Source organism: Monodelphis domestica, chromosome 1 (assembly GCF_027887165.1).
Source record: "Monodelphis domestica isolate mMonDom1 chromosome 1, mMonDom1.pri, whole genome shotgun sequence".
NCBI classification, from domain to species: Eukaryota; Metazoa; Chordata; class Mammalia; order Didelphimorphia; family Didelphidae; genus Monodelphis; species Monodelphis domestica.
In genome coordinates, this window is record NC_077227.1 from 154,614,391 (window position 1) to 154,637,699 (window position 23,309).

General features: G+C 39.0%; 1 protein-coding gene across 3 annotated transcripts in view; it reads left to right on the forward strand.

Annotated features, from left to right (window-relative positions):
• The window catches only part of TRIP4 (thyroid hormone receptor interactor 4), a 56,054-nt gene extending 37,377 nt beyond the window's left edge, over nucleotides 1-18,677 (forward strand). For all 3 annotated transcript variants that reach the window (XM_001375106.5, XM_016428080.2, XM_016428081.2), the window contains 2 exons: nucleotides 12,905-13,007; nucleotides 18,379-18,677. In XM_001375106.5, coding sequence (XP_001375143.4) covers nucleotides 12,905-13,007; nucleotides 18,379-18,446 — 171 coding nt within the window. In that variant the 3' untranslated portion in view covers nucleotides 18,447-18,677. The remainder of the gene's footprint in view (nucleotides 1-12,904; nucleotides 13,008-18,378) is intronic.
• Nucleotides 18,678-23,309: the final 4,632 nt, after the last annotated feature.

The following is a 23,309-nucleotide window of genomic DNA, read 5'->3' on the forward strand; positions in this document are numbered from 1 at the left end:
TGTGATTCAAGTAACTGAGCTTTTATCTGTTTCATTACCCAAAAGAACTTGAAATCTTTAGGACAACAGAAGAGAACTTTTTTTTTTTTGCAGTTTTTTCATTAATCAATCAATAAGTATTAAATAACTTCTGTGTGCCAGTGGAACTGTGTGCTGTGTGCTGTGGAACTACAAAGGCAAAAATGAAAGGAGTTCACATTATTTTAGGGGAAACAATATTTATCTATTTATGCAAAATAAATACAGTGTAATATGGGGGTAGTTAGTACTTGTGGAGAAGAGGAAGGGCCTTGTCTAGTAGGCTAGGTTTCAGCTGAGCTTTGAAAGAACTTAATGGTTCTAAGAGGTGCCAGGAAAAGGGTACAGATTGTGTAGGGACAAGGTGTCATGTGTATGAAGGCTAACTGGGTTGGACAACAGAGTGTGTGAAAGGGAGTATATTTAATAGGGGTGGAAAGGTAGGTTGGAGCCTGGTTTTGAGATGCCAAAGAGGAATTTGTATTTGACCCTAGATAAAATAGGGAACCCCTGGAGTTTAATGAGCATGGTTAGACTACTTCCTTAGGAACATAATGATGGCACTATATAGAGCAGTGATAGCAAAGCTATGGCATGGGTGCCAAAGGAGGCATGCAGATCACTCTCTGTGGGCATGAGGCCACCCTCCCTCCCCACTTCTCATCCCCAGAGTTTGTTACTAGAAAGCCCTCTGCCTAGCAACCTAATGGGAGCCCTTTCTCCCTCCCCTGTGTGGAGTAAGGGAGGGCAGGTCACGTCCAGCATGTGGTGGGGGTGGGGCCCAGTACTTCATCTCTAAAAGGTTTCCCATCTTTGGTGAAGAGGATGGATCAAAAAGAGGAGAGGCTTGAAATAAGGAGAGATCAGTTATGAGGCTATTAAAGATCAAGGTGAAAAGTGCAGAGGCTTTGGACCATAGGAATGACTGGGAGAGTGGAGACCAAGTGATAGGTAAAAGAGATGTTGTGAAGGTAGAATCAATACAATATAGCATATAAGTTATAATTGGAGATGAGAGAGAGTGAAGAGGATAACTCTTTTTTTTTTTTTGTATCCTGCAACTTTGCTAAAGTCGTTGATTATTTCGAGTAACTTTTTGGTTGATTCTCTAGGATTCCTTAAGTAAATCATCATATCATCTGCAAAGAGTGATAGCTTGGTCTCCTCATTGCCAATTTTAATACCTTCAATTTCTTTTTCTTCTCTAATTGCTACTGCTAGTGTTTCTAGTACAATATTAAATAATAGAGGTGATAATGGGCATCCTTGTTTTACTTCTGATCTTATTGGAAAGGCTTCTAGTTTATCCCCATTGCAGATGATGTTTGCTGATGGTTTTAGATATATACTGTTTATTATTTTTAGGAAAGGACCTTCTATTCCTATACTTTCTAGTGTTTTCAGTAGGAATGGGTGTGTATTTTATCAAAGGCTTTTTCTGCATCTATTGAGATAATCATGTGATTTTTGTCAGTTTGCTTATTAATATGGTCAATTATGTGGATGGTTTTCCTAATATTGAACCATCCTTGCATTCCTGGTATGAATCCTGCCTGGTCATAGTGGATAACCCTTGTGATGACTTGCTGAAGTCTTTTTGCTAGTATCCTATATAAGATTTTTGCGTCTATATTCATTAGGGAGATTGGTCTATAGTTTTTTTTCTCTGTTTTTGACCTGCCTGGCTTTGGGATCAGTACCATGTTTGTGTCGTAGAATGAATTTGGTAGAACTCCTTCTTGGGCTATTCTGTCAAATAGTTTGTTTAATGTTGGGATTAGTTGTTCTTTGAATGTTTGATAGAATTCATTTGTGAATCCATCTGGACCTGGGGATTTTTTCCTAGGGAGTTCTTTGATGGCTTGTTCAATTTCTTTTTCTGAAATGGGGTTGTTAAGGTAATGTATTTCTTCCTCTTTTAGTCTAGGCAATTTATATTTTTGGAAGTATTCATCCATATCACCTAGATTAACATATTTGTTGCCATATAATTGGGCATAGTAGTTTTTAATGATTGCCTTAATTTCCTCTTCATTAGAGGTGAGGTTGCCTTTTTCATCTTGGATACTGTCAATTTGGTTTATTTCTTTCCTTTTTTTAATTAGACTAACTAGTACTTTGTCTATTTTATTTGTTTTTTCAAAGTACCAGCTTCTAGTCTTATTTATTAAATCAATAGTTCTTTGACTTTCGATTTTATTAATTTCTCCTTTGAGTTTTAGGATCTCTAATTTAGTCTTCATCTGAGGATTTTTAATTTGTTTGCTTTCTAGTTTTTTAATTTGCATGCCCAATTCATTGACCTCTGCCCTTCTTAATTTGTTTATATATGAACTCAAGGATATAAATTTCCCCCTGAGTACTGCTTTGGCTGCATCCCATAGGTTTTGAAAGGATGTCTCACCATTGTCATTTTCTTCAATGAAGTTATTAATTGTTTCTATGATTTGTTCTTTAACTAACTTGTTTTGGAGAATCATTTATTTAATTTATTATTTAATTTCCTTATTTATTTTCCTTATTTATATATAAATAATATCCTTATTTAATTTCCAATTAATTTTCGATTTACCTCTCCATGTTCCCTTACTAATTATTATTTTCATTGCATTGTGATCTGAGAAAGTTGCATTTATTATTTCTGCTCTTTTGCACTTGTTTGCAATGATTTTGTGCCCTAGAACATGGTCAATTTTTGTGAATATACCATGTGCTGCAGAAAAGAAGGTATATTCCTTTTTGTCCCTATTTATTTTTCTCCACATGTCTACTAACTCTAATTTTTCTAAGATTTCATTCACTTCTCTTACCTCTTTCTTATTTATTTTTTGGTTTGATTTATCTAGTTCGGATAGGGGAAGGTTCAGATCTCCCACTAGTATAGTTTTTCTATCTATTTCATCCTTGAGTTCCTCTAGTTTTTCCTTTAAAAATTTGGATGCTCTGCCATTTGGGGCATATATATTGAGTACAGATATTTCCTCATTGTCTATACTGCCTTTTATCAGGATATAATTACCTTCCCTATCTCTTTTAACTAGATTTATTTTTACTTTGGCTTTGTCGGATATCATGATTGCGACTCCTGCCTTCTTTTTGTCAGTTGATGCCCAATAGATTTGGCTCCACCCTCTTACTTTCACCCTATGTGTGTCTACCTTTCTCATATGTGTTTCTTGTAGACAGCATATGGTAGGGTTTTGGACTCTAATCCACTCTGTTATTCACTTGCGTTTTATGGGTGAGTTCATTCCATTCACATTCAGAGTTATGATTACTAGCTGTGTGTTTCCCAGCATTTTAATTTCTGCTCCTTTTCCTGCCTTTTCTTCTTTCCCTATTTCCTTCCACATCAATGTTTGAAGAGGATAACTCTTAAGATTGTGAGCTTAGATAAATGGAGGTATGATGGTGTCCTTGACAGAAAAAAATTGGGGCAGTTAGGAAGAGGACTTGATTTGGGGGAAAAGGATAAATAATTACTTCTTTTTGGCATATGAATTTCAGATGCCCATGATATTTCTAGTTCAAAACATCCAGTGGGCAATTGGTGATGTGGAAATGGAGTTCAGGAGAAAGACCAAGCAGGATATAGAGATATGAGAGCCATCTGAATAGATATAAATGTTGAACCTTTATGGGCTGGTGAGGATCAATAAGAGTCAATGCAGAGAGAAGAAAAGGCTTGGAACAGAGCTTTGGGGTATACCCACAGTTAGCAAATGTGATAGTCATGAGATCTAGCAAATGGAATTGAGAATAAAGGTAGGAGAACCAAGAGAGATCAATGTCAGGAAAATTCAAAGATAGAATATGCAGGAGAAGGTATTCAACAATGTCAAATGTTGCAGAGAGGTTAAGGAGGATGAGGATTGAGAGGACACCTCATTTGACAATTAAAAGATAATTGGAAACTCTGGAGGGAGCAGTTTTAGAAAAGTGATGAGGTCAAAAGCTTGATTGCAAAGGGTCAAGGAACTGGAGCCTATGAGAGCAGTTAGCTTTTTCTCAGAATTTCGCTGTGAAAAAGAGGAGGATGATAGCTTGAGGATATGGCAGGGTCAAGTGAAAGATTTTTTAAGGATAGGGGAGACCTAATATGTTTGTAGGCAGCAAACAAGGAAAGAGTCAATGGAAAGAGAGATTGACTTAATAGAGGACAGTGTGATGATTTTAGGGCAGTTTGCTAGTGGAGATAGGAGAATGGGATCAAGGATATAAGGAGGGGGAATTTATCTTATCTTGGTGAAAAGACACCTCTTCTTCAGAGGTAAGAGTAAAAGAAGAGAGAAAGGTAGAGGTAGATGATGTCAAGGGGTTTTGAGATGGAGAGAGGGAGAAGTCATGGGGAAAAGCCTCTACTTTTTTAGTAAAGGATGGCACAAGATCCCTTATTGAAAGAAGTCAGTGGAGGGGCTAGTTTGAGAGATTTCCCTATTTCAGGTTCAGGTTTCGTAGTATGAGGGCAAGAGTTGGAGTAGAGAGGAAGACAATGAACTTCTTGAGAAAGGATAAATAATGACCCTGGTGGGGTAGATGACTGCCACCACAATCTGGATTCATGAGATGAATATGAAACATGAGAAAGTAAATAGGAACAGGAAAGAAATCTTCAGTGTTTATTTACTGCTTACCATTAATAAGTCTTTCATTAGGTTTAATGTGAACAGTTCTGTTGAGTAAACTTTTACTAAGATTCTTGAGAAAGGAGGTAGCATAGTGCCTTGGCCTTCCAGGGCATTTATTGAATGTTACTTGATGATAGAGATCACATAATGAAAATTTTCTTGAATTTAAATTCAAAATGATATCAGTGAATTCTCTGAGCTGTGTAGCATCTAGGTTCTGATTTTATATATATATATATATATATATATATTTAAACCCTTACTTACTGTCTTGGAATCCATACAAAGTATCTGTTCCAGGGCAGAAATCTCTAAGGGCTGGGCAATTTTGGGGTTAAGTGACTTCCCAGAATCACACAACTAATAAATATCTCAGTTCAGATTTGAATCTGGGACCTCCAGTCTCTAGGCCTGGTGCTCAATTCCTTGAGTCACCTACTGACCCAGTTCTGATATTTCTTGATCTAGAATTGGGAGAAACCTGGTATACTTTAGCATTATTTTCAAGGTAGGTTTTATGTCCATTATAATAAGAATATATTAATGTAGAGTCTTTGATTAGAACAGTTTAATTCTTGCTTTCATAATTTTAACCATGGGGAAGGAAAGAAGGAAACAAGTATTGATTAAGTGCCTACTATGTGAGAAGCATTGTATTAAGCACTTTACAAATAATCTCCTTTGATCCTCATAATAACCTTGGGAGGGTGCTCTCCTTATCTCCATGTTACAGTTGAGGAAACTGAGACAGTAGAGGTTAAGAGAATTGTCCACGGTCTCACTGCTACCAAGTTTCTAGGATAGAACCCTGCTCTGTGGAAGTTTTCAAAGTAGATGTGTTTTCTGTATTTGACGCTTTTTGTATTCGACTAAACATGTTGATAACTTTGAAGAGATCAGTTAGGTGGGAAGGAGGAGAGATCATAGCAGAGTGGTATAGTTTAGGCCTTAGTTCTTCCAGAAATGGCTCTTGTGCTTATGAACAACAGATACCTATTGGTTATTTTCTCCTAAGCTGCTTTCCTCTGTGACATATTAGTTGCCACATTAAACTGACAGCTCCTATCAGTAATCTTAGGCAAGAGGCTTGCCCAGGTTGCTGCTGGGCTCCATTCCAGCTTATCTTTAGTTCATCTTTATCCATCCCAAGTCACTTGATAGTTTAGTCATGACATGGCAGTCATTTTGTCCTGAAGAAAAAGGTAACTCTCTGAAGTAGGGAAAAAAACAATTTTGCCCTCCAGGCTAGTGAATCCTGATTGTGTCATATTTATCATGACTGCCTTGATTTCTTTGAAGAATAATGTAAATGAGAATCATTAAACAGAAAAGAGTCCTTTTGAGATTATTTTCTTTGCGTTTCATTGTGCTTGAGACTACTTTATCAAAATAACTTCCTTCTCTTTCTGAGTTTTACCATCTTAGTCTTCTTGGAGATGCCTTTCAGCAAACCAGATTTCATGACATGATTATTAATCCCATATAGTTCAAGCCAAGAAACTTCCCAGTAAATGCAAACCTTTTATATGGGTTATTGTTTTATTTTTCTCATCCTTTCGGAAAAGGGGGGATGCTTCCAGAGTACATGGAGATTGATTCTGAGGGACTATTGATCACTTTGGTACAAGGCCTGACCTAATTCCTAGGCTTCCAGAATTGGTGTAAATACCATTTTGACTGTGGGTTGGCACCAGTTGCTAAAACTGCTGAATTTCTGTCTTATAGAAACAGCAAAAGAAATATTTTCTGGCTGACTGGTGAGCAATCATCCTCTAGAAAGGAGGAGAAAATGCCTGTTTAGCACTTAATTACCTGTTATGTTAGACAGTTATGAAACTTATGAGGCATGAAAGAAGAATAGGTCCCCCTCCCCCGGTCATCAGGCTGGAGACCAGGTGATGGGAGTCACAACACAGCAAAGAGCCAGAGCAACATTTTAGGATGTCTTTACTTGAATTTCCTTTTCTTGTTTTGTGTTGCTTGATCTTATTACCTCCCTTGCCTAAGCAGTCTGTTCCTTTCTCTGGTCTGTTGGTCCTGGACTGGTCCTGGTCAGTGTTCTACATTCTTCCTTCACAGGTGCTACCTTCTTTCTCTATACATCTGCTTTTTTTCATCTTCTACATCCTACTAGTAAAGAGCAGCTTCATGGCTTCATGCTTCCAGTGGACTGGTTAGTGTCAAGTGTGATGCTTCTGTTTCCTGGTGTTAAGACTGATTTGTTGTTGTCTATAGGCCCCAGTTAGAAAAAAATAGATTCTTTTAGAAGGACTATGACTCCAAGAATATAATTCTCCTTGAATGCTTTTTATGGTGAATAATAATCCCTTTTCCTTTGCCTGCATACATACCCCACTTTTCTTTATTCCTCATATTTGAGGTGGGCTTTTTTTGTACATTTTTAATGACTGTAGTATATGGTAGATGAGTGTGCACAAAGAGTGCAAAATAACCCAAACTCTGCTCCTAAAAAGGACAGATTCAAGTCTCTCCAAGCCACGGCGCAGCATGAGATCAGGAAGATGCAAGACCGATGGTGGGAAAAAAAAGGCAGAAGAAATCCAGCGGTTTGCTGATATGAAAAACTACAAACAATTTTTCAGTGCCCTCAAGACTGTCTATGGGCCATCAAAACCCACCACCACTCCCTTGCTATCCTCTGACGGTGACACTCTCATAAAAGATAAACAAGGCATCAGCAACAGGTGGAAAGAACACTTCAGTCAGCTTCTCAACCGACCCTCTTCAGTCGACCAAAGCGCCCTTGACCAGATCCCCCAAAACCCCTCCATTGAACAACTTGACGTCCCTCCTTCAATAGAGGAAGTCCAAAAAGCCATTAAACAAATGAGTGCGGGCAAGGCACCCGGTAAAGACAGGATCCCAACCGAGGTGTATAAGGCCTTAAATGGAAAGGCGCTCCAGGCATTCCACATAGTACTGACCAGCATATGGGAAGAGGAAGACATGCCCCCAGAACTCAGAGATGCCTCCATCATAGCCCTATACAAGAACAAAGGCTCACGAGCAGCCTGTGACGACTACAGAGGCATCTCACTACTAATCCACTGCCGGAAAGATCCTCGCCCGTGTTATACTCAACAGACTCCTGTCATCTGTTTCAGAGCAGAACCTGCCTGAATCACCATGTGGCTTCTGACCAGATCGCAGCACCATCGACATGGTCTTCACAGTGAGGCAAATGCAGGAAAAATGCCTTGAGCAGAACCTTAGTCTCTACATTGTCTTCATAGACCTGACAAAGGCGTTCAACACAGTGAACAGGGACGCATTGTGGGTGATCCTCAGCAAGCTCGGTTGCCCAGCAAAATCTGTCAAACTGATCCAGCTCTTTCATGTCGACATGACAGGGGAAGTCCTATCTGGTGGAGAGACTTCCGATCACTTCATCATCTCCAGTGGCGTGAAACAAGGCTGTGTCCTCGCTCTGGTGCTATTCAACCTATACTTCACCCAAGTATTACGACATGCTGTGATGGATTTAGACCTGGGCGTCTACATCAAATACCGACTGGATGGCTCACTATTTGACCTTCGCCACCTGACTGCAAAAACAAAGACAACAGAGAGACTCATCCTGGAAGCTCTCTTTGCAGATGACTGTGCTCTCATGGCCCACCAAGAAAATCAAACCATTGTGGACAGGTTCTCCACCACAACAAAACTGTTTGGCCTGACTATCAGCCTCAGCAAAACAGAGGTGCTGTTCCAACCTGCACCAGGGAGGCCAACGAACCAGCCATGCATTACAATCGACAGTACGCAGCTTTCTAACGTCAACACTTTCAAGTACCTGGGCAGCACCATCACCAGCGATGGGTCCCTAGACCACGAGATTAATGCCAGGATCCAAAAGGCCAGCCAGGCACTCGGGTGGCTGCGCTGCAAAGTCCTCCAACACAGAGGTGTAAGCACTGCGACGAAGCTCAAAGTGTACAACGCAGTGTTCCTCAGCTCGCTCCTGTACGGTTGTGAGACATGGACACTGTACCGGAAGCACATGAAACAGCTGGAGCAATTCCACCAAAGCTCCCTCCGGTCAATCATGAGGATCCGATGGCAGGACCGAATCACCAACCAGGAAGTCCTCGAAAGAGCCAACTCCACCAGCATTGAAGTCATGGTCCTCAAAACCCAGCTACGATGGTCTGGACACGTCATCCGCATGGACCCACAGCGAATACCAAGACAGGTATTCTATGGTGAACTGTCAGCTGGACTCAGGAAACAAGGCCGACCAAAGAAAAGATACAAGGATCAGCTAGAGTCCAACTTGAAGTGGGCTGGCATGACACCAAAGCAACTAGAACTCGCTGCCTCTGACAGAAGCAGCTGGCGAACCCACATTAACCAAGCCGCCACCACCTTTGAAGATGAGCGACGTCGACATCTTGCCGCTGCGTGTGAACGCGGACACCAGGCCACAGCCGCACCTCCCGTAACAACTGGCTTCCCAGGCCCCGTGTGCCACAAACTCTGCGCCTCAGCCTTTGGACTCCAAAGCCACATGAGGGTACATCAATAGATGATAATGCACAAAGACAATTGTCATTCTCGGTCACCGGTCACCGAGAGACTACCACTATACTAGTATATGGTAGAATATACTATAATACAGATCATCTTTACTTTTATATTTATTTATTTATTGCTGAACCTTAACCACAGTCATCTTCTCCCTCCTCCACTTAACTGCTTTGCCTATAGGGTGTAATGTATGTAGTTGTGCACTTTTTGTGAATATATTAGAAACTTACCAATCTGTTTTGTACTTTTTATATTGTTTATATACTTATAATCAGAACTTTTCCTCTAAAATATTAAATAAATTTAGTCTTCTTTAGAACCCCCCGCCAATCACATATTTTTTTTTATTCTAAGTCCCCACAGAGATAAGAGACATGCATTAAAGCCTGGCAAAGGAAATATAACCTTGTCTTAACTTTTGGGGCTCAGTGGGAAAGTTTTTTCTATATTTATTTTTACTTTAAGGCATAAAAGTGTGTAGGAAGCCCCTTACCATAACTTTTCTCTTATTATCTCATGCCAGAGTCTTAATGATTTTCATTGTTTGCCATTATCTTATTTTATTAATATATGATGAGATCATATTCTAAGTCCATCTAGTCTAGATTCATATCGGCTTCTTCTCAAGAGACAAAGATTTATATCTTTTATGAAGAAAGCAGTAGATTGTAGAATGGCCTCTTCTTTCATATATAAGTATTGTCCCAAAAGAGTCTGATTCCCAGTATGTGCTGTCTTGGCTTCAACTTGCAACACTGGATTCTGCCACTTAATTTGATTGAGAAGGCTTTAATGTAGGTAATTATAAGGCCACAGCTACATTTGGAAGTACTCAGAATATTAAAATTGTCATTACATTTCCAAAGGATTTAAAAGGACAGTTTTACCCTTCCTAGTAGGTAAGAGGATTCACAGCTCCCATAAGCTGCTGAAGGAAATGGTCTTCCAACCAGCCATTTCCCCTGGCAAACACTGAACATAATTTACATAGCTTTCTACTAACTCAGCCTGAACCTCTCCTCCTGCCTGGCTCTCAGTTTTGGAACAGCAGAACTGTGAAATGCTGGCAGTACTGTTCCTGGCCTTGACACTCCCCAGGCTACAGAGGAGAGAGGGCAGGATAATTGAAGAAGAGGAGCTGAGAGCTGCTGGGGCTTCAGTTCCTAGTGTGTTAAGTTTAAAGATGTCAGTGAGAAGCTCTGGTCATGTTTTTGCCAAATCAGCTGACAGTGGTTCTCAGAGCAGGCTTTATGCACAATTTATTCTTCTTAGTTCATACTAGAACCTTCTTCATCCTGAGTTTTGGTAGGGTAAAGAGCTTTCATATACATATATATACAAATTGCACACAACTTAACACTTTGATCCATCCAGTGATATGACTGTGCTAAATGTAAGCTGTGGTTTTATCAGAGTATAATCTGTAGCATTCTGTGCTGAGAGCTATGATATGTGGGCAGAACCCACTGTAACCAAGAGTACCTCCTACAGCACATTGAATATCTATCACATGCAGTAGAGTTACTAAGGAAGATGGTAAAATACCAATTTTCCCAGTTTATGCTGCTTTCAAAGAGGCAGCATGGGATAAAGTAGTGGAGTTAGATAGAAACAGATGTCCTGGGGGCCATGTGTTGACTTAGCCAAAGATTAACATTATCTAGACCACATAATATTTTTATTTGTTTAATTAAGCATTTATGAACTACATTTTAATTTAGTTTGTACTCCAGAGTTTTGTGGGTGTTGAGTTTGTACCTCTGGTGAGTTATATAAAGTGCTGAATTTGGAATAAGGAAGAACTTGAATTCAGATCTTTTCTTTAGTACTAGTTATAGAGTTATGAGCCTCTGAGTCTCAGTTTCCTTATCTTTGAAAATAAAAATAATTAAACCTGTAATACCTACCTTAAAAGGCTGATGTAAGGCTTGAATGAGATAATATGAAGCCATGCAAAGCCAGTCAGATGTTGTCTATGAACTGTAATAGACCAACATTTCTGTGGGCACATCCTGATAGGTGAGTAAAAGCAGAATTTTATTTCAAATGACTAAATTTTAATTTATAGAAATAGAAATCCTGATGGTGGCAACTAAGGGATTAGTTTTCCTACATATGGAATCTTTCTCAGATGTTTGTGAGTTTTACTAGTTGAGTTTGGCAAAAAGTATATGTGGCCAGATGGGCAATCAGGAAATGCCAGGACAGTTCCAGAGAAATATTTCACTGACTCCATGAAACATGTGATTAAGTAACCATTTTCGTTTTTATTCTAGTGTCAGTGACTCCCAGAGTAGGAGTAGGAGTCATGGTTTTTTTTTTTTCCCACACAGATCTAGTTCTGATTGGCAATGTAAAACAGGATTCTAAACAGTTTTCACAATTATATTTCAAGTCACCTTTTCAGTCTCACCAAGACTTGCATCCAATGTGGTAAATTTTTGTATGTTCATCTTACAGAATGAATCATCATCTTTCTGTTAAGTGAAGGAAAGTTGCTGTTAACTGTTTTTGGCAAAATTTTCTTTAACCTCTTCAGTATTTTTGCTAGGAAAACCCCAAATGGGGTCACGAGGAATTGGTCATGTCTGAAGCAACTGGACAACAACAACAAAGATTCCCAACTCTAAATTGCTTGTTTTTCACAAGAGTCAATTCTCATTTGTCTTCTGAAATGTCAAACATCCTTTTTAAAAAAAATATTTTAGTTTAATATTTTATTTTTAGTCAATTTAGAACATTATTCCTTGTTTACAAGAATTATTTCCCTTCCTCCCCTCTCCCCACCTTTCCCGTAGCTGACAAGCAATTCCACTGGGTATTACATGTGTCCTTGATCGGAACCTATTTCCATGTTGTTGATGCTTACAATAGGATGATCATTTAGAATCAAGCAGTTGTTTTTCTTCTGTGTTTATACTCCCACAGTTTTTCCTCTGAATGTGGATAGGTTCTTTCTCATAGATCCCTCCAAGTTGTTCAGGATCACTGCATTGCCACTAATGGAGAAGTCCATTACATTCGATTGTACCACAGTGTATCAGTCTCTGTGTAAAATGTTCTCCTGGTTCTACACCTCTCACTTTGCATCAATTCCTGGAGGTCATTCCAGTTCACATGGAATTCCTCCAGTTCATCATTCCTTTTAGCACAATAGTATTCCATCACCACCACATACCACAATTTGTTCAGCCATTCCCCAATTGAAGGGCATCCCCTCATTTTCCAATTTTTTTGCCACCATAAAGAGCGCAGGTATGAATATTCTTGTACAAGTCTTTTTCCTTATTATCTCTTTGGGGTATAAACCCAGCAGTGATATGGCTGGATCAAAAGGCAGACAGTCTTTTAGCACCCTTGGGGCATTAAAACATCCTTTTGATGAAATTGTTTTGTATATTCCCAGCAATGGATGGGAATTCAAGGATGAAAGGCCTTGTAATTTTTAAGTAAGGACTATTACTTTAGGAGAGATTTAAAGTTTCATTCCCACCATTTTTGTTTTGGCTGTGTCCTTGTTTGAATTACCTTTTTTCTCTGCTTTTCTATCTGTGGAATGGAGAGATGATTTAATACCAGTAGCATGTTATTAGAATTGGTGAGGTAGAGTCTATGAAACACTTTAAGTTTCTTGAAGAAAATGTCAGAACATTTTAAGTATTGTCCTATGTAGCCCAACCCTGTGGAGTTTTTTTGTTTATATTTTTCAGTACCCAGACCTCAGACAAGAATCTGATTCTCCATTTGTCTTCATCTGCACAAATCCTCAAGAAATGATCCTGAAGTTTCCTATCAAAGGAAAACACAAAATCTGTAAGTTTATTTCCAATATCATTTTATCACTAAACATTTGTATCATGTCTGTTTAACCTGCCCTGCTCTTAGTGCTAATTGATGATTATTTTGTGAATTAATACAATTATATCTGTTATTATCTTGTTGTCTTGATATTAACTTCAGTGCTATATAACTTTTCTTAGTGGCCCTATTATCTATGAGCAGAGAGCATGGCATAACAGAGGGAAACTTTCATTCCTCTAGTGTCAAATACTTTTTCTTCCTAGAGATGTCTGAAAACATTAACATTTAGGACTCCTCCAACATGTAGAAGCCTATTTCTTCAGTCCAGAGAAGAGACCTGAATGTCTGCTCACATATTCAATTCATAAGAAGCTTGGAAAATAAAGCATTAAGTAACGAATGACAACACTTTAATAATTTACTTATTGTTCCTCGATGTTCTCTCTGACTCTGACTTCTGAAGACCTCATATGACCAATTTGATTGTTCTTTCAGAGCCTAGCTGAGTGTCATCCTTTTTTCACATTTCCCACTGATAGTGTTTTTCCATGTGACCATTTCTTGGATCCTTTGTTTTACCTCTTCTCTCACTCTGGGTAGTCTCTTCCTCTCTTGTAGTTGTGGTACAATATATTCCTGTTAATTTAGTCTTTCCTTTTTCAACTTCTCCTTCAGCTCCCAATCTCTCCTTTTGACCCAGCACTTCAACATCCTCTGCTTATGGATATTTCAACATAAATTTTGCTGACAAGCCCAGAGAAAATATGATAAAGATTTGCCTGCATTTTCTCCAACTACTGTGCCCTCAATTTATTAATCAACATGGTTTATCAACTATATGAGACAGCTAGGTGGCACAGCAGAGAGAGTGCTGGGCCTGGAGTCAAGAAGACCTGCATTCAAATTCACCCATACTTATTAGTTGTATGACCCTGAGCATTTCCTTTAACCTCTGTTTGCCTTAATCAACCAGAGAAGAAAATGTCAAACCAGTCCAATATCTTTGCCAAGAAAGCTCCATGGCCTGTATTGGCATGCTGTGGGGTGATTACAAAAAGTCAGGCTCAACTGAAGGACTGAACAATAACAAATGATTTATCATTGATTTATTGATCAACTGAGATGATAACATATGAAGTACTTGGTAAAACTCAAATGTAAATGCCAGGTATCATTATTTTCACTGCCATGTTACAACTTAGAAAATGACTCTAATGAATCAGGGATTCATGCTAGACTAGTCAACTAGTCATCCTCACAGACTACTCTAGAACTGAACCAGCCATTTCCTGCATGTATTCCATTGGTCTCCAGATGGACTGTTTGGAATATGGGGATGGATTAATTCAAATAATTGTTAAATTAAAAGACCTTCACCATTCATAGGGCATGCATCCCAGAGATCATTGGGAAAACAGATGTTCCTCACTTATATACATCTCTTAAATAGGAACTACCACTCAATATTGTGACCATAAGGAGGAGGTTGCCACAAAAAGGTTTCTTTTCTTCTCACTGCTTAAGCTTTATATTTTCCCATACCTTCCTTTCCCTGCTTAATTAAGTCTTTATTGTTTTTTGAGACTACCTATCCCCAACCCCTATGTCCATTTCTTACCTCACTGTACTTAGGATCATTCTATGGTATAATCTTCTCAAGTATATAGTAACAGGACTGGCCATAGAGAGGGGTAGGGAAAGAGAATGCCAGCTAAGAAAACTTCATTGACCTGCTTCTTCCTTGTTTTCCTACCATTGCTGCTCCCCTGAGGATCAAGCTGAATTTGGTCTTGTCACCAAAGACCCTAGGCCCTAAGCCATTTATGGAATTGTACTGCTACTCACCATGCATAACAATGATTTTTTTTTTTAGAGAAATGCCTTCAGAAAGCCAAAATGATGTCCAGAGATATATCTCCCCTTATTAGAACTGGATCAAGGACAACTCTTTGTTCTTTCTGCTCTGAAGAGGATTGAGATGGCTTTTATATTAGACGTTTGGTATACCCCGTTACATACTATTTTCATTTTGAGGGATTTTGAGTTTTCTTAGAGTGTCTAAGTAAAGGGAGGCAGGCTTGGTTTTAAATTCCCTGCCGATTAAGATTATTGTTAGCAATAAAAACAATTAGAAAATACACAAAGAATTCTATGGGTGATTCAGGGACCAACAGGTTAGGAACAAGTTATCAATATTTGATTTAGGAATGAACTGTGGGAGAATAGAAACCCTGGTTGGTAGACACAGAAAGTAAAGTAGATGAAATCATCTGGGGGGAAGGTGGGAGGAGTAGGGAGTGGGGAGCAGTGTTTGTGGAATGAAAAAGTAACAGAGTCACTAGGGCTGAGAAGTGTCCTTGGCAGTTTATAGTGATAGGAGATCTTGGCCTCTAGCTACTGGGACTCTGGTTTCTGCTTCCCTTCTCTTCCTCTTTGTCTTTGACCACTATCACCAAGGAAGACAAGACTCTGATGACATAATGGGGGTAAAGAGACTTTCTCATCCTCTTCAATTAGGACTCTGAATGCATTTTTCTATAGAGACATTGTAATACATGGGGATTGATAGTACTATACTAATAATTGCACTTTATGTTATTAGATAGTTTTTGGGTTAAATAGACTTTTGTGATCTGATATAAGAATTAGCCATCCTACATAATACCTTTTCTTCAAATTAATCTGTATGCTTTGGGTTTTGAAAGATGAAACATATTGACTGAACCCATAAATACTGGTTTGGGGATACTCAACAATAAAGGTGAGTAGAGATAAATATGGGGGGAAATAGAGGTAATTGTGACTTTTATATTGAAAAATGCTGTATGTGATAAATACATCAGAGGGGAAAATATTATTAGTGCTTACATTTTCTCAAGGAACCTTTATAGACAATGCACAGATCACCAGAAGTCTCTTGAGCACAGTTTGGGCAACATCTCTTTATAGTAATTTTTCTCTAGGAAAATGCTTAGAATTTTAAACAATAAAGTTACAGACATAGTGTTCACAAGTTGGAGGCACTTTGTACTGCTGTGTTGGAGTGCACTGATAATAAAGACATCTCCCCCTTTTGTTGACCTGCCATTTACTTTTAGCTACCATGGTTAAGATTATGTTTAATACTAAAATACCATATCATATTTTGAAGTTTCCAGAGAGTGCAGCTGAGTTTGTATTGCATAAATATCTGAAGCTTCAAAGAGTCAAGGTTTTTGATGTTAGCACAAAAAATAAAAAGCCTCTTAAGTTCATGTTTTACTGGTGGTAAAGTAAAATTCATTTACAAAGGAAAACACATGATGGCTTTACCTTTCAATAAGGAACCTCATTCATATTTATGTTCTTCATTCTCCCCACAACTAACCTTTTTTCCAAGGTCTTTTCTTTCAAGAAATTGGATTGCTCCATTCTACTCTCATTAGCTCTCAATTTCATGACCCTACCAACAAACCTAATGATTATATTGACAACTTCCAAATTTTCCTTTTTTAGTACTTTGTTCTAGTGTGACTGAACTAGCCATGAGTTGTGGCTTTCATAAACTGCATGAAATTCATTGAAACAAGTATTCAGAACTTTATAATGCCTTTTGTGTGAAGGCAGTTAAGCTTTAAGGAAAATCCGACTTGGAGAAAGGAATTGCATTGATTTTTAAGATGTGTGATCCTCAATGTGAAGCAGTTAAATGATGTGACCAAGTTCATGTAGCAAATTAGAGGAAAAGCTGACTGTTTCTTAGTTTCAAAACTTCTAGGCTAATTTAGCAAGTCACAAAAAGCATTCTGTTTTTTTTATTGTTTTTGTACCAAGAATAGAGTATTGGAGGTCAAGATCTCTGCCCTTTTGGCTGGGTCACACTGCCCATTTTTTACCATCTATAAATTGAGGAAAACTTTATTTTTGATAGACCCTCATATGTAAAACATCTTCACTAAGATAATGATTTTCATGTTTTTAACTTGCTCATATAATCAAGTAAAAAAAAGTGCACATTTTATATCTGGTATTTTTTCCCCCTTCCACGCTGTTTCTATTTTCGTATGTTTTGTTTTACATGGATATCTGGGGGCATAATGTTTCTGTCCTAAAAAAAGATTAAGGAAAAAATAGATGATTGTAGAGGAGTCATCTTAAGGCAATTTATTATGCTTAGGAATTTTAACACCTCAGATTTGTATATTATACTTTCCAAAATCGAATTTGTATTTATCACCTCACAACAACCATGTTAAGTATGTAGAGCCTATGTTGTTATCCTTATTTAACAGTTGATGAAACTGGAGGTGTATAAAAATTAAATGACCTGGCCAAGGTCTTACAAATAAGTGGCAGAAGTAGGACTAGGTAGATTACAGTTGTTTTGATTTTCAGTGCACTTTCTAGCACCTGACAGACACTGCTGTTTTGGCTAATAATAAGCATATATGTGTAACAGTATGTAATTGTGGGATTTCAGTACACTTTCATGATCTTGGAAAGAGGTTCTTTTGATTTCCCTTTTACTCAAATACTACTGAAGCTCCCCCCCTCCACATCCTGTTTATTAAGTTAAGACTTGCAACTTAACTAGATGTGTCTTTAAATGGTAGAGAGCAAACTGAACACCATTTTCAGGGCAGAAAGACAGGAATCTTATTATGATTTCTGTCACAAGGTGACCCTGAGACTTTCTAATGCTGAGTTAGGGCCTGTGCTGTTCCTAGGAGTTGTTGCCCATGGAGGTTGTTTATGGTGAGGGGGGTTAGAGGCTAGCTACATCAGTGATGCATTTCTCATTAGGGTCACCTGGGAGCAGAAGGTGGCTTGTTTTCTGAATTTTAAACTTAGAAAAGTCCCATAGCCTGTGAACTCTGCCCTTCTTAGCCAGTGATAGGGGCCCTTTGTCAGTAGAGCATTCATGCGATTTCTGCTCTACTGTTTGAGGTCACTCCCCCTATTGAGCTCAGAGGCTGCTCTGGGGGTGAGAAGAACTGCTCCTCTCACTGTGGGGGATATTCATGCATCAGGCCTAGCCAGTTAGCAGGTCCAGCAGTGGGTATCCCACTGTGTGAAGGGTCATTCCTTTATTACATATGTGTGTTGTGTTCACATCAGACACCCTGAAAAAGTGATAGGTTCTTTTTTAGTAACTGTGAAATGAGACTTCACTTCTTATCTCCTTTGGAAAATGCCCACTTTTTTTTTTTATGTGTCCTACACAATGCTTCTAGCTCCTTCATTCCTATATAATGGAATTCTAGAGTTTGGAAGTGTCTGACTCCTGAAGCAAGATAATTGAATGTGACAGGAACAGGGTAACTAGGAGACCTGTGGGTCTACAATTGATTTGCATTGCAAATATAGTTTTAAAATAATGAGATTTCTTTATTCTCTTTTACAGGGAAACTGGATTCCAAGATCCATCAAGGAGCAAAGAAAGGGTTAATGAAGCAGAAAGCAACTGTCTGAGAAAAGGAACCTACACTTTGCCAGTGGAGAATCCAGAGTTGTGTGCTTCCTTTGAAGTGCGGGCAGTAAAAATCCCCAGGCTGGACTTAAGCATTGACTCCCTCAGAATATAAACTCTTAACAAACTGTCTAAATTCTTGGGAGGGTGTAGAGAGGGTGGAGGGAAAAGGCTTTCTTCACACAGTGGGCTAAACCTTGCATACTGTTTATAAAAATAATTTTAAAATTCCAGGTCTCTGACAATTTTTTTTTCATAAAAGGACTGGAAGAGTATAAATGAGAAACTTTTCTCCTAGCTTTGCATTGTGTTCCATTAGGGAGATTTTGTTTCTCAGGAAAGCAATTATTTTAAATAGGAAAGATTCAAGAAGTATCTGCCATGTGCTAGGCACTGTGCTAGTCCCTGAGTTTACAGGAGTAACATAAAGGGGTGGACTGGCAAATCTCAAAATGTTCAAGGCTTGGAAAAGGACAAGGGGATTTTTCAAGATACTTCATTACCTCCACTTCTGTCTCCTTCTTCTAAACTGATTGGTCTCCAAAGCAAATCAGCTAGCTAGGCTTCAGCTGGAATTAGCATTCTCTCTCTCTGTCTGTGTCTCTTTTTCTCCTTCCCTCTTTCTCCCTGTGAAACTAATTACTCTTGAAAGACTGCTCTTATATTCCTGACAAACTGATAAAACCTTCCTTCCTTATTCCACTTACCTTAAAGAAAGAAAAGCCTTCAACAAATGCATCCAAATGCCCCCAAAACACTGAAACTAAATTTTCAAATCACACTCTGGCTTCTAGGTCACCCAGTGGATAGAGCACTGGATCAGGAATCAGGGAGCTCTGAGTTCAGATTGGATATGAGATACTTAACTAGCTGTGTGACTCTGGGCAGGTCACTTATCTTCTGTTTGCCCTCAACTTCCTCATCTGTAAAATGAGAATATCAGCACCTACCTCACAGGGCTATGAGGATCAAGTGAGCTATTTGTAAAAAGCCTGGCATGTAGTAGGCGATATGTAATGCTTATGCCCTTCCCCTCTGGAAAGTTATGTGCTTTGAAAAAAACAGGGGGAGTACAAGAGAAATATGATTATTACTAGTTGGTCTAGTCCCACTTAGGGAAACATTTTGTTTCTGAAGCAGTTCTAGAGAGCCGTTAGAATCTCAGTTCCTGGCTTTTTGAGGAAACTTGCAGCCTTAAAATATGTATGTTCTGCTTTTTATAAAGCTATGGCATCACTGGGGAAGTTGGATTCCCTCCAGCAGTTGTGTGCATGACTTAAAAAAAAAGGGAAAAAGTACTCTCCGTGTTATGAATAAGATTAATTTCCCCTTTCTTTAATCCTTCATATTCAGCGTTTATTTGCATTGAAATGCCTACACTCATTATGCATTGATGTTCACTCAACTGTGAACCCTGCTTGCTGCATAGCTCTAGGCACTAGTTCTACATGGCCTGAGTGTTACTGATTCCCAGCAAAACCTATCACATATTAGCTCATGAGGGGAACATGCAATGGTGTCTGTTCTTGTTTAACCTGCATGGCAAAAGTGGGAAGCAGAGCACTTCTTAAAAAATTACTTATGGGCCTCATACAGACAATAGTGTTATTAGCTAATGAAACTAGACCTAGTTCACTAATACAATTAACAAGGCTATCAAGACAGTGGCGTTGTTATTAAGGTGCTGGATTTTGTTTAGTTTTTTACTCAAGGAAAACAAATGAGCAGAGAAGGCAAGGTTTTCTTGTCTTTTTTTTTTAAAGACAGAGACCTAGATTGATGTCTCCACCTAGATAATATCTTTGCAGGCCTCAAGAAAAGGAATCAGAAACAGCAAGAAGTCTGGTTATACAGTCCTTCCACATGCTCAATAAGGATCTGGGCTAAGTAGGAAAGTTGCTAGGAGAATGGTGTGGAAAACCAGCCTTTTAGATTCAAGAATAGTTTTGTTACATTTGGGGTTTGGGGTAGGGGTAGGTTGGAAGGCCGGAAGGAAAAGTGGGGGAGAAACTTGGGGAGATGACTCAGCACCTATATGATAAAAGAACATGATTTAGAGCCTGGGGTAGGTTTTTTGCAGCCTGTATGTGAGACTCACTCTGGACTGGCCTTTCAGTATTTACATTCCAAGCTGACCTTGTAACTCGGGGACTACTTGGACTGGAGGAAGTTTCACATTTCTGGACTGGTTTTCAGTTGCAGCCAAAGTGACTGCGCCCCCTTTTGGCTATAATTGGGTCAGTTTTAGTCATCTTTTTCTTTTAGCACCTAGAGGGACAGTTTAGTTTTCTTTCTTTTTTTAATTAAATTTTATTTCTTTTCCTCCTTCCTTCAGTTCCTAGGCCACAGTTAGTTGCAAGCTTGAAAGTTGGCTATGCATGATCCTGAAGGCTACCCTTAAAGCCTTAAGAGAATTCTACATGTTTTAAAGGGGAAAGGAAATTTATTTGTAAAAAACAATTTGGAGAGGTGGATGTAGATTTCTCCCAGTCTTAAAAAAATCCAAACCCTTGGTTCTGAGGTAGAAGAATAATAAGGATTAGGCTATTGTGGTTAAGTGACTTGCCCTGGGACACAAAGCTAGGAAGTGTCTGAGGTTAAATTTGAACCCAGGGGTGCAGCTGGGTAGCTCAGTGGATTGAGAGCCAGGCCTAGAGACAGGAGGTCCTAGGTTCAAATCTGACCTCAGACACTTCCTACCTGTGTGACCCTGGGCAAGTCACTTGACCCCCATTGCCTAGCCCTTACCACTCTTCTGCCTTGGAACCAATACACAGTATCGACTCTAAGATGGAAGGTGAGGGTTTTTAAAAATTTTTTTGAACCCAGATCCATCCCAATTCCAGGCCTGGCTCTATTCTCTAAGCCACCTAGCTGCTGCTTTCCCATAGTCTTTTAATTCAGAAACAGCTGGAAACTTCAAGAAGTTTTTATGCAAGTAAGCATAAAAACATTTAAATCCTAAGGATGATTTTTTTTGGCCATTATAAATGAATTATACTAAAAAATCCCTTTACCCTCTTATATTATTTTAAAGTAACTTATTTTATTAATTTGATTGATTTATTTTAATGCAGATTATATTTAAGACTTTTAAAAATGTCCTTCTCCAGAACCCATGAGCCAGAAATATAGAAACTAGGTTAGAGGTTGTTCTGCCTATCTGCAGATAGCAACAAAAAGCAACCAACAAAAAGCAAATATTCTTTATACTGGAGATCCATAAATTTCAGTTTCTTAGAATTGGGAGAAAGAGCCCAAAGAATTTTTATATTCCCTGGAATTCAAATGGCAAGTGCCTAATTGTTGCTCTCAGCCTCAGAAAATGCTGGTGAGGAGAGATAGGAGGTACACATAACACACAGGCCCCAGAAGTTAAAGCCACCAACACTTGGGAGAGCTTTTTAGTCTCAAAATGCTAGCATGTTGGAGCTGGCACAAAAATAGGAGGCCATTCACTTTCCCAAAGTTGTTTCGGGGGTATGTATGCATTTGTATGTTTATATGCCCCTTTCGTTAAAAAAGTACCATGGTCATTTTCCCAATGGGGTGAAAAGCAAGGAAGTATAAACATTGGCCAGCCAGATCTTGAGGAAAATGAGGGGAGGAATCAGGGAGGAAAGGGTGTGTCACCCCAACTAGAATAGGTGGAGCCAGCTTGAGGATGTGACCAAAGGGGACAAATCTAGGGGTGGGATGGGACCTCGATGGGACCAGCAAGGAAATGTCCCTGGAAAATAGAAATAAAGAGTGGTCTATTAAACAAACAGAACTCCTTTAGATAAGAGCCTAGGATTACCAAGAAGAAGAAAGGAAACAGAGCTAAGAAAAGAACAAAGGGTGTCTGAGCAATAGGGGGGAAGGGAATAAAGGAGTTAGAAGTTGCAGAAAACTGAAATCCAGAAATACTTGAATAACATATAAGATATTTAAAAATTCAGAGTGGCTAGTTTTGCCTTCTGGTGGTAAACACTTATTTAGGGTGGACGTTTTCACTCTAGAGATCACCATTTTCTTTCACTCCACAGTTATTCTTATGTTTCTTCAAATTATGGTGTGCACATGCCTAATGTCTTGATAAAACCACTTTTATTATAAGCTCAGTAGTATTCTTCTTACACCTCCAAAGGTCATTTTAACTTTCTGCAAATGGTGGATGTTAGTGACTATTTTCAGATCTAAGAATAATTTACTAAAAAACAACTGCTTTGCCAATTCAGTTTGGAGGATCTAGAAAGTGGGAGAGATGGACTAGATCAGGGGTCCCCAAACTTTTTTACACAGGGGGTCAGTTCACTGTCACTCAGACCATTGGAGGGCCAAACTATAAAAAAAAACTGAACAAATCTGTATACCACTGTCTGGGATAGTGGAGGCTGCAGTGCTGGCTGTGATAGGCCTGTCACACCTTGCACAGGCCAATCAGCATCACCACTATACTGGAAAGCAGTATACATAGTGCAGAATCCCCTCCCCTAGATCACCATTCACCATGCTAACTCTTCCATTGTGCAGCCACATAATCCTTTGCATGACGCCTTGTTCTCATTCAGTTACTCTCAGAACAAGGTTCCACACAAAGGATTATGTCACCGGAAGTAGTACTGTATGTGAGTGATGATGTGCTTTGCAGAGCCACCAAATACAGAGCTCCTCTCACTGACCACCAATGAAAGAGGTGCCCCTTCTGGAAGTGCAGTGGGGGTGGATACATGGCCTCAGGGGGGTCTCATGTGGCTTGTGAGCTGTAGTTTGGGGATCCCTGGACTAGATGATCTCTAAAACCATTTCCCACCATAAATCTGATTCTTTGGGATTATTTAATTTTATGCTAAGATTTAGACCTCCAATCTATCTGGGTCAAG